This window comes from Calidris pugnax, unplaced genomic scaffold (genome assembly GCF_001431845.1).
Source record: "Calidris pugnax isolate Ruff unplaced genomic scaffold, ASM143184v1 scaffold288, whole genome shotgun sequence".
In the NCBI taxonomy this organism is placed as follows: domain Eukaryota; kingdom Metazoa; phylum Chordata; class Aves; order Charadriiformes; family Scolopacidae; genus Calidris; species Calidris pugnax.
Window position 1 is genome coordinate 605,551 of NW_015091190.1, and position 12,707 is coordinate 618,257.

The 12,707-nt window shown below is 38.7% G+C and overlaps 1 protein-coding gene across 1 annotated transcript in view; it reads right to left on the bottom strand.

Moving 5' to 3' along the window:
* ARAP2 (ArfGAP with RhoGAP domain, ankyrin repeat and PH domain 2) overlaps positions 1-12,707 on the bottom strand; it is a 186,929-nt gene that overhangs the window by 173,067 nt on the left and 1,155 nt on the right. Inside the window, exons 2-3 of the mRNA XM_014959527.1 lie at positions 12,106-12,189; positions 6,553-7,608 (exon numbers count right to left, since the gene is read on the bottom strand). Of these exons, the coding sequence (XP_014815013.1) occupies positions 6,553-7,451 (899 nt within the window). The 5' untranslated portion in view covers positions 7,452-7,608; positions 12,106-12,189. The remainder of the gene's footprint in view (positions 1-6,552; positions 7,609-12,105; positions 12,190-12,707) is intronic.

A 12,707-nucleotide genomic window follows, 5' to 3' on the forward strand; every position in this document is an offset into this window, starting at 1 on the left:
AAGATAAGTATGTTTTACTACAAATATCAATATTGCTAATTTGTGTTTGCTCGTTAGACGTAATAAGAAATTTTATTAAGATTAGCTATATTGCAAACTCTTGAAACACTGTCCCAGGAAGTCCAAGCTGAATTGCTCCATCCGACAGGCTGATGTTTCTCTGTGACAGAAGGCATACATTTATGAATTACTATTTCATATCATTTTTAATCCATGACTAAATCTGCCCCAAACAAATTACTAAATTCAAGACAGAAAGTGCACCTTCTGAAGTGACTTAAGATTTCAAATGCTTTTCAGGCATTATCAATTAAGTCCCTCAATGATACTTTGCAAAATCCTGGTTATAGAAAACACAGGGTGAGTTTGGACACTTCAGGTGGATCACGGGCTACCTCCCATTCACAATTGTTTATCCTCTGGAGTTATAATTACAAAAAAAATACACAAAATACTTTAAAAGTCTGTGTTTTTTCATACATTTTACTAGAATTGATGTAATTACAACTTTTGAAGCTACATTAGCAAGTGAACTTCATGCATTTGTACTAACCTAATTTTAATGAACCTGGTATGTTTAAAAAAATCATTAAAATCCTAGCTTATCCAACACAGACCAGATTTTTTGTGGTCAGGTTGGGTTTTCTTAAGGGTATTACTAGAATTAAAATAAATTTGAGATACAGAGAGGCAGCTTTGAGTCAAAGAGCTTCTAAAATTATGGTTTTCTTCCTTATGTCAAACAGTGAGTCATTGGCTTCGTTTCAGGGTGGATGGATTTCAAAGTGGGTAATGGTAAAAGCAACAAGTGAAGATAAATTCTCCAGGAAATGAAAGACAAGAAATCAGCTTAAAAATACTTGCATTTTTTAAATTCATACAATTTTTCAAAACTTGTGCATTCTTTTTTGATTATGTACCTACATGTAGCAAACCTGCTAATAAGCAAAGCGTAGCCTTTTTTTCCAGCAAAAATAAAACCTTTTTGTCATTTTTTTGGAAAACAAATTTATAACTTACATTGCATAAAAACTATCTCAAGATATAAAATAAATGGAACAATTTTATGCTGAATATCTGCTTGAAATATTATGCATTAGAAACAACATACAGTGCAAGATATAAAATTGTAATAATTTGTCAGTGCTCAATAGAATAGTTAGATGGTTCTTGTACAAATTGAATACCTGGATTAAAAGACAGAAAAAATACTGAAGACTTCTTTGGGGGGAAAAATAAGATTGAAAAAAATCTTATTATCTACACAAATCTCTGACTTTCCTTGACCTTTTCCAAAATTTAATACCTCTTCAGATTTGTGATCTTCTTTATTTTGCTCTTTATAGGAAGGTTAGCGCAAGCTGTGATGAAGTGTGCCAATTTTACAAAAAATGTAATAATTTCAATTAAGTTATCACTTTGTTTAAACCGTGGAGATTAAGACCCACTATTTTCTTGTATTAAGAGGTACCGGATGCGGCTCAGGCCGCGTACTCTTCCCCACCGCCCTTTCCTTGTGCATAAACAGGATGGAAGGGTGTGATGAGGCGGCGACTGGTTTAGCTAAAGGCTGAGAGACTGGAAAGGTGAGAGCTTCATACTGGGCTGAGCTGGTTTATTCAATATACTCCCACCACCGCGCAGATAAAGCGAGGGAGAGAGGTCGGTGCAAGGAGCTACTGCTCCAAAGCCTTTACCAGCATTCAGCTGAGTGTTTTAAATGATGAAGCTTTTGTTTTCAAACTCATTGAAAACATGTTATTCCTTCTGTCTATCTCAAGACCCAACCCACCCACACGTCAAAAGTGCTCTAACACTCTGGGCTGGAGCTTCGGGGTTCACAGACTGGTGTAGAGGTAAATTAATGGTGTTGCTTGACCATAGGAAAAGAGAGAGAACAGCTTCTCTCCTAAAAACGTTGCTTTGCATGATAGAATATAGAGTATATAGAATATAGAGACACAGCAGCACCAGCTTCAGAACCTCCTTAGCAATCTTGACTCCTTAGATGCTAAAGAACATCAGCACCAAGCTTCGACCATAGGATGTACCAACCATAGTGGCATAAAACACATCTCACCTGCTTAGCCCAAGCACTGTTATCCATTTTATTTATTCATATTTTCCCCCAAACGCAGCATAATTTTCCAGTATTACTTTTGGCCTATTTCTTCCTATTTGTCCTAGGAAAGAATCAGAGCGTTCCCACTCCTGAACAATACAAGTAACAGAGTTGGGGGCTACAAAAAGAAATAATTGAGAAGTACAGAGAGTTCATCAGCCTGAAATGTTCTCTGTGTAGCATTCTCTGTAACAAACAGGTCTACCACGTTATCAATCTGCTTAAGCTGCTGCTTTGAACAAATTGCTGCTGGGAATGACGCAACTGTAGCTATTTCACCCCAGAGTGACTGCTAAATGACATGATCCAAAGCATCTGAAGCCTCTAAAACTCTCTCTACTTATTATCTTTAATCTTGCGCTAAAGGCACAGTGGTGATTAGCTCCAGCCATTGCATTACTTTCATTATTTTGTCTTCCAAAAGCCTCAATTTTTCACTCCTGTCTGTATGGAAGAAGTCACTTAGACCAAACGTATCAAGAGAGACCACGGAAATTCCAATCCACTGCTTAAGCCTTTGCCCTGTTCCATAACGTGGACTGGCAAAACATATGAAAAAGTTAAGACTTCTCACTGAAATTCAGTGAGAAGGGTCTCAGAAAGGGTGAGACCTTCATTAGACTTTGCCATTAGACGTTTTGGATGCAGATTATTTCTATTTTAGAAGATGATTTGCAATCCCCTGAATAATTCCACTGCTTTTAAACACCTTTAGAGGTGGATTTTACTAATTCAGAGAGCTCGCAATGTTTTAAAATCTAGCATAATTACACCTCACTTCAATACTGATCAACCAAAACCACTACAATCTGCACAAGAACCTCACTATCAAGAACACTGTGAAATAATCACCTTTTCTTTCCTTTTAACTCCACGCCCCTCAGTACTACAATGATGCCACACATACTTCAAAGAAGAAAGAAAAACAAAATATTTCCATTTTCTAAAATGCTATGATGTCTTTCCAGCTGACGGCGTGTTTTAGAACCATAGAATGGTTAGAGTTGGAAGGGACCTTAAAGATCATCCAGTTCCAACCACCTGTCATGGGCAGGATCAGCTCCTGATGGCTCAAAGCCCCATCCAACCTGGCCTTGAACACCTCCAGGGATGGGGCTTCTCTGGGCAACCTGGGCCAGAGTCTTACCACCCTCACAGAAAAGAATTTCTGTCTAATATCTAATCTAAATCTCCCCTATTCCAGTTTAAAACCATCACCCCTCGTCCTATGGCTCCATTCCCTCATAAAGAGTCCCTCCCCATCTCTCCTGGAGCTACTTTAGGGACTGGAAGGCCCTTATGAGGTGTCCCCCCCTAAGCCTTCTCTTCTCCAGGCTGAAGAGAGGACCTTTTCTTACAGGCAAGAGCCAGAAGCCCACGTGGGGCCCAGGGAAGTAGGAATAATGGCAAGAGATTATTACTAATAATGATTAACATGGTCACAGCACCACTAAGGGGCACAAGGAGACCCAACATGTGAAGTTTTTGTGCCAGAAGGCACACGGGAGCTCATGAGAAGAGCATTTCCTTGCATAAAAATCTAATGATTAATATTCATGCACAACTAGAGGGAAACATTGAGGTTCCCAGAAGATTTCAGCAGGATTTCTCTGTCTCTATGGAAAAGCCTTCACCCAGTGTAATAAGGATGAGACCAGAGCCTATCAATAAAAGCCATTTAAGAATGTTTTTCCATGCAATTCTGTAAGGCAGACACAATCTTTCCCGAGGTTAAAGATGCTGCAAGCTGCCATTTGAAAGTTCTTTATTAATTCTTTGCCCCTAAAAAAAAAAAACAAAAACCCGGCAGTTATCAAGAATGTTTCTGTGAAGTCTAACTTCTGTTTTAGCCTTGATCTTCCTTCAGACAGAGAGCTACTTGTCCTTCAAGATTTCCATATTGTTATAACTGGAACAGGAAGATGGAGAAAATAAGCTGGAACTCAGAAATCAAACTGGTGGGTAATGAAGTTTGTGATCCAGTCACACATTAATCAGTGATAGACTGGGATTTGGAAGATTTACTTCAATGGCAGGAAGACTAGAAATACAGCATATTCTCTCTACTGGAGGCTTGTTTCTCAAAAGACATTAAGAGTGCTCTTTTAGTAGCTAGTTATTGGTATCTTTTAGGATGAGATTCCCATTTGAGCTCAGCAGGAATAGCTTTATTACATGAAGTAGGGATCACTCTACAAAAATTAACATAAAGCTATTCCTCAGCGAAAGACGTTTATACTTAAGTTTCAATAAGCACAATTTTTTGGTGATTTAGAAAGTGCTGAGGAAACATTTTTTTTTTTTAGGCACCGAAAAATCTCTTAATGGTTGCAAAGAATCTTTGCCTTTCCATCTGTTCAAGCAACTGTACTACAACATTTAGTACTGACTTCTTTCAATAACCTAAAAGAAACTTATAAATGCTGGGAAAACTCTGCATTTAGGGCATGTATAAACTCGCCAATGCTGTTACTAACTGCTGAGATATGCAGATGAAAAAGACAAGATAAATACAAAACATTCTCAGACACATCCCTTCCAGGCACAGCCAGTGGTTTTTAAAAAAAAAAAGAGAAGTACCCACCTAAAAAAAAAAAGTGCAACCTAATGATTTGGATTTGGCTGCACCGACAAAACTTTGCATGTGTCTTTGCATGAATCTTTCTTTTCTGTTTTAGACACTTAACCAGCGTGACAGGTAAAACCTTACAGTTAACAGCACCAAAAATATCACAAATTCATCTGTGGGGCGATATTCTTCACTTACACAGCCTGTAATATGGTGATCAACTGCACATTCAGCAGCTATTAACATTCAAACAATATTACTTTTATTAAAATAGGCCCGGAGTTAAGTTCTAACATCAGACCTTTTCCTCTACATTCCACTGTATTTTTGCAAGACAAGCTACAACAACTAATGCTTATTCAAGACAACATGTGCTACTCACTAATTTGTGGATTCCAATTATGAACTCAGGCGTTTTGAAGGAAGAAAAAAAATCCACACCCACATCACATGAATATTTTGAAGCAAATTCCAACTCTCCCATGCAATTTATTGTAATGCACTTTATTGGACTCTATTCAATACTATTCTCACCAGCACTGTGCAGAACTATCCCTACAAAGATTCCATAAAACACAAAAACCTCCCTCATCTATCTTTTTTTTTTTTTTCTTTTTCCATCTCTTCTTTCTGCTGGAATGCCTCAAAAAATATTTTTATACTATGAGCGTCATTAAAAGCCAAGTTTTCTGTTACTATGAGAACACCAGCAAAAGCCACCACCTTAATATGACAAATAGATTGCATTCATTCTGAGTTAACAGTTGAATGACAAGCAGTTTAGAAGTTAATCTAAGAGCCATCTGGAAGAAAGTCCTTACTTTCAACCCACAGTACAATGTAATCTCCCCCTCCACGAAATATCCTGTTCTAATATAAAGCAAAAAAATGTTTTTATATTTATATATAAATTTTATGTGCTTTAAGGCTAAGAGATGAGATTCTTATGTAAACATCCTGTAATGCCCATGCACAATCATATCAGATACATCCTGGTTTTTTACAGGGTGGCTACACCATAAAATGCACAAAGCAGACAACAAGGTTCTTCTCAATTTTGCCCAACTTTTTAGACAAAACTACATCAACAGGTGTACTTGTGTAAAACTTCAGAGATCTTTCTTATAAGTGACACATACAAATAATAACCTTATATTTTCCAGTAACATCATCTCTTGAAATGTACAACCTTAAAAGTTACTAAGATACAACCTGAGTATTTGTGTTCCACACTAACTGTTGTCTCATCATAAAAACAGATTTTCATACTTAAGGGTGACTCTTTAGCCCTCTTGAAATCATTACGTTGTCACCATTTTCTGCTGATGCATCAGAATTTCATCAGACACATCAGAGCTAAGGTCTAATTAATATTATTAGCACTGTTTTGGTTTGGAATAGATTCAGCAGCTTTTTTCTGTTACTTTTCAATCTTGGTTTTCTAACATTTGTGCATTTCCATTCTTTCCAATCTTAACAGCATATAGATTAAAAATACTCGACATAGTTGTTATTAGCAAGGGTTATATCTAAAGTAATAAAGATTTATTTGAAAACAGGTAGAAGCAGAGGTGACTGGGGAGGTTATTCCTAAAATTTCCCTTTATGCTCTCTTTGAGCTTTTAACTTGCATTGAAACTTAATCCTCCTTCAGTTAACGTGGCAACATTCATTCCAGATCCAGTGTGTTTACAGCACAGATGAGAAAAATTGACACAAAAAAAGTGACATAAAAAAATCACGAGAAACCCCAAACTATAATTTCTACAGAATAAAGTGACATAAAAAAAACCCACGAGAAACCCCAAACTATAATTTCTACAGTGCCAGCATTTCTTCATTAGAAAGAAACAGCAGTTACCTTGATGCAGCTTGAACTTTACTGGATTCAGGAATTTCTGGTACAGGCCGATGCCTTAATATAAAAGACCGGCTTGTTCTTGGAAACACTTTCACGCAGTTCTGGGTACAAGAATCATACAAGTCATTGTCTATCATTTCGCCTTGGAACTTAAAGAACGGAGAGTTTGGCTCGCTCTCAGCTAAATCATCCTCATCTGCAAACGTCAGATGTTTGTTTTCACTGTGTTTTGCCTCACATGAATGAGCAAATGAAAAAGGAGGCTCACGAAACGCTGAGCGGCCAGCCAAGTGCTCATCAGCTTGGTATGCAGCAGCTTCTTCCAGAGATGGATCCAGCTGCATATTCATTTTCATACTTCCACTGAGGCTGATGGCTTTCAGTACGCTGTCCGAATTCTGGTAGACACCAGAAAAATCCACATTTGTACAGCCGTCCTCGTCTGCCTCCGAGAAATTTTGCTCCTCATGTTTGAATCTTTCTTTATCAACACAAGATTTATTAAGAAGAGGTTCTGTGGGTATCAAGCTAGTCCCATCTACGCTTGAATTGCTCACTGGAGACTCCTGATCCGAGGCCGAATGTGGCTTCTCTTCCAAAACTTTCGAGTCTTTGAGTTTTAGATTTTCACTGCAAAGAGAATTTCCCTGTATTTTGGAAAGGGCGGTGTCTAATTGCTTAAGAATCCTCCTGCGGTGCCCTGTAGGCAACACTCCCATTTGCTGAAGCACGCTGTTATTTATTCCCACACAATCTGTCACAAAGTTATAGCCATATTCTTTAAAGTTAGGAAGATACTGTCCCAAGTTAATGCTGGCCAAGAATTCTTCCATATCAGCGCCGCTGCCTGTGGATGACATGATGGCAGCTTCATTCCGAATATTACCCCACACAGTCATGTAGAAAGACAGTCAGGATGGGTGCATATTCCCTAGCAACAAAGCTCTCTGCATTTGCTGTCAGCCAGCCAGAGGAGAATATCAGTTTCTTCAAGACACGTCTTCAAATTTCTGCAGTTCAGACTGATTTACTTTTTTGTTTTTAAAGACTGAAAACCTATGGAAAAAACAAACCAAAAAAAAAAAGGACGCGTTAAAAAAAAATCCCACCTGAATTCACATTAATCTTGGCTAAAATTCTGAAAGGCTCCCTGTTATTTGTACAGCAGTATTTTTAAATTGCTTGTATATGAAAGTTTTAAGGAGGGTAAACAGCATAACCCCTCCATCCTTTTATCTTGGCCTGGATAAAGAGAATAGAGAAATCAAAGTCTTAGCTCAGCACAAGGAATACTTTCTTAAAACATATAATCCTAGTAGTTAACATTGAGATGAACAGTTAAAAGATGAACCACTTACCTACACACACACACACAATCTTATCACACAGTACTTACATATAAGGGAGATATCAAAGTGATCTAAGACCAGAGCTGGAACCCAAAGCTTTCCCCTACCCACACCAGCACCAAGTAACCACAGCATGGGGCTTCCAACTCCCTTATCTTCTGAGCCTTAAGCTCTTTTTAGGGCAGAAACACACTTTTAATAGGGAAAAGGAAAAATTACTGGCTAGAGTATTCTATGTTGCCCAGGGAAGTTGTGGATGCCCCATCCCTGGAGGGGTTCAAGGCCAGGCTGGATGTGGCCTTGAGCAACCTGGTCTGGTGGGAGGTGTCCCTGCCCATGGCAGGGGGGTTGGAACTAGATGATCTTTGAGGTCCCTTCCAACCCAAACCATTCTATGATTCTATGATTCTATGTGAAGTGTGGGTTCAAGCCCTCTTCAACTGAAAATCCCACTCAACAAGTATCATAACCAGTAAAGTAGTTTACAAAGGTAGAATCACTTCAGCATATTGGGGGAGGAGGGAGGAAGTGCCTTGATTGTTTAAATAACTACAGTCAGAAAGAGATGGAAGTCATGGAAATACCTCTTGCAGAGCAGGCCCTTCAAAGAATTGTCATGAGGGATAACAGGTAAACTGGCTTTTGAACTGTCAAGGAAGCAATTTTTTGCTTGGGCACAAACAGCATCAGAGGCACGACCCCACCAGGCAAGTTCTGCCCTTCACACAAGGGACATTCTGTACCTCAAGTGCCCAAGTGGTTTTTTTCCACCTCAGCTCTTGCCCTCTCCAGATGCCACCTAGTTGAGGTCTCCTCTCCTTCAGGGCCATATCCAAATTCACCCTTTAGAGAATGCAAAGCAGACAGAGAAGCCGCCACTCTGAAGGTGTTTGAGACAGCCAGCCCCGAAATCACATCTCTTTAAAGAAGTTGAGATCAGCAGCCCTCAACAGGTTTTTTTTCTCCTCCCTCTTCCTGTATGAAGAGTAATTTGGCCTCGGGGAAACCTGCTGAGTGTAGCAGCTGCCCTGGCATGAAGGAACTAGCCTTAAGAAAAGAAAGAACAGCTCGGGTAGAACAGCATAAGGCTTAAATAGCAATTAGAAGGAAAAGAAATCCTGGTCGTAGGTATTGTCACCTTATTCTTCCAAATATTTCCTGACAAAAAGGGCACTACCTGTGGTCTGGAACTGAAGCTTAAAAGATTGCCTAATCTTGTACTGTATCAAGTCCTGCAATAAAAGATAAAACCTCTAAGATTTGCCCAGTACCTTTTGAACAGTCGTCATTCAGAAAGGCAGTCAGAAATAAATCTGTGCCCCTCCTCACTCCCCAAAGACACATATAAATAAGTATAAATTTAAAATCATGTATTGGACGGAGCACATCTGTTATCACTGCTATTGGTGATTGTACTTTCTTATGATTATGAAAGAAATGAATAAATATCTAGGTCAATCACTACAAGTCTTTGGCTGCAAAAAGTTTTGTAAATATCTTTGTTGCTCCCACACTTTCAAAAAGCAGTTATTAAAAACAGGGAAAAAACAACCCTCTTTATATTATACCATATATCACATAAGAGAGGGGGGAAAAAAAAGATTAACAAACATACATTTTTCTGGAAGATGTAAAAATCAACACAGCACACTTTCAACAAAAGTTCCATTATTTAAAATGAGTCTTGGGATTCTTATTTATGTCTTTAACTTCATTTTTGGTGCAATATTTTTATCAGCTTTGATCACTGTCCACAAGTCTGAGAAGTGACTTATTATCTTGAATGCGAAATTCATACAATTAAAACTTTTTAGAGAGGGAACTCTATAGGCAAATCAGATATCAACCTCTCAAGAGAGATGAAGTTTGTTAGGGAGTTAACCCTCACTAACAGATTCCCAAGTCATTTAAATTCAAAAAGCCTTGGATTGAGCTAAACTGATTAACAATCAGCTTTTAGATTTAACTTTGTCCTTTCCCAACCTGAGGGCTTATCTCAACACTCATCGGTCCTTTAAAAACTTCAGACATCAGCATTTCCTCAAGCCATAAAAGATAAAATTCAACAGTATGGCCCCCACCCATCTGTAAACCCTGAAAAATACAAATATAAATACATAGTCTCTGAAATTGAAAATATATTCTGAGTACAGAATGAGAAATGATTAGTACAGAAATGACTGAAGTGGGCAAAAAAGTATTGGGCAGGCACTGTCTGTGCCAGAGTCTTTCACGTACCCATTAATGACAAAAAAAAAAAAACACAAAACAATCTTAAACCTCACATATTCAAATATTTAAACCCCAGTCTGAGTGTTTTACAGTTGGAACTGCAATTGGGTACATCAGCCATTCCCACCTTCCTTGGCAGTTCTGGGTTTCACGGCAGCGTCTGGGTATTTTTTCCCCGAGGTGTTAGTGTTTATTTCACAGTCTCATTCTCTCAATCCATCTTCAGCAGGTCACAAAAAAGACACTTAGGAAAGTAGCTCTTAGTTACGTATTCATAATAAATAGATCTACTTTATACAAACATATATATTTACACCCACACGCTCTTTTCAGTATCTAAATACTGTTTTTTTTTTCTTCATGCAATAGTTTTGCCCACACCTTGTTCTGGAGCACCACCAGCGTTGCTACTTCAGGAACTCAAACAGCCACGTATTATCAGCTATTTGGATCCAAATAACCTGTATAAAGCCCATCACCACGCAGAAGATTACCTAGCACAGAACCAACTTTTTTTTTCTTTCCAAATTTGCGAGAACCATTGCTTTTTTGCAGCCTGTTTTTTAAACAAAAATACGTAGCAGACCAAGAAATGCTTGCTGAGAAGATATTTTAACCACAAAAAGGCAGCACTGCCAGAAGCTCTTCTGGTTTCTGTAGTGATCTACAGCAGAAGTGGTCAATGCTTTATGAAGACGTGCTATAGATCTGCCCTACCAGTACAGCTGGCCAGACACCAGTAATTCACATGTATTTTTGTTGGTCTGAGCAAAGGGTTATACAGACACTTGTTCTGGTTTGACTGCTCAAAGATTCAACTAACAAACAGCTAAAGAAATCCACGCACAACGGTGAAATAGCAAATAAATACCCAATCATTTCTTGCATTCCAATGTTTTATCCTTCCTTACGGCTTAAACCCAAGAAATCTACAGAAAAGCAGAGCCCAAGGAACACCTTATCCAATATAGGAATCTACTTCAACGTAATTAATATCAATTTTAAGAAGAATTTAATCTCCTCCATGGCTTTAATTGTGGAATAAGTCAGACCCTAAAGAATGTTTGTACAACGTTAGATACGTAGTGCATATATACAATATATACACATTTATATGCATTCATTCACTTTCGCATCCATATTTGTACAACTATGACAAGTTTAAGTAAACAATAGTCTTTAACATCAGTTCACACGGCTGCATACATCCCCCCAAAAAAACCTCTAGTCTCAGCAGCAAGGCAAATTTTTTCCCACAGCATTTGATAGAAATAAATATCAAAAAAAGAGAATAAAAGTGAGGGGAATTTGGGTTTCTGTAGTGATCTACAGCAGAAGTGGCCAATACATCCATCAAGCTTTATGAAGACGTGCTATAGATCTGCCCTACCAGTACAGCTGGCCAGACACCAGTAAGTTCACACGTATTTTTGTTGGTCTGAGCAAAGGGTTATACCGACACTTGTTCTGGTTTGACTGCTCAAAGATTCAACTAACAAACAGCTAAAGAAATCCACGCACATGGGTGAAATAGCAAATAAATACCCAATCACTTCTTGCATTCCAATGTTTTATCCTTCCTTACGGCTTAAGCCCAAGAAGTCTACAGAAAAGCAGAGCCCAAGGAACACCTTATCCAATATAGGAATCTACTTCAACGTAATTAATATCAATTTTAAGAAGAATTTAATCTCCTCCATGGCTTTAATTGTGGAATAAGTCAGACCCTAAAGAATGTTTGTCTTTTTTTCCCCCTCTTTTTTAAGATTGCTACAGATATTAGCCTGCAGAAAGCATCAAACCTTTAGAAGTGCATGAGCAAGATAATCACACTTTAAGCAATCGGTTCAACAAATACCAGCAAGTTCAGGCTTGCTCTCGGCTTCTGCTAAACCACATACTAGATTAAGAAGCAAATAAAGTGGTAAAAAACCCAAAACGAGCAAAAAAAAAACAAACCACCCCAACTTACCATGGAGCAGAACCAAATCTGCCAGCAGTGACTTTCATTTCCCATTGTACTTGATTGCACACAAACTGACAGGATTTAACAGGCCTAGAAAACAGCGTAGATCATTAAAGATCTTTCAAAAAAAAAACAAAACAAAACCACAACCCTACGTAATGCAATCAGCATACTGACTGCAAGCTCAAAAGAAAAAAAAAAAAAAAAAAAATCTCTCAAATGACCTTTTTGAAAGCGGTTACTTCATGAATTAACATTTGGGTCAACTCCGAGCAAGATAAGTGATTGCAACAATTCCCCTTCCAAAGGCAAGGAAGTTACTACGTCTGGTTCAACCCAGTGGACAGTTACGAAATACCTCAAAGCACATCCTCTATCAAAAACGTTTGGGGTTTTTTTTTGTGGGTTTGGGTGGGGTTTTTCACCCCCCCCCCCCCCCCCCCCCTCTCCGCCCCGAAGTTTTGGGGCTCCCCACACACCTCCCTCCCCTCTCCCCCTCGGAAAATCGCGTTCCCCATATTCGGACCCCCCCCGAGAACCTAGGACCAACCCCCCTCTGGAACCCCAGGACCCACCCAGAAACTTGGGGACCCCTCCCAATTCACGCA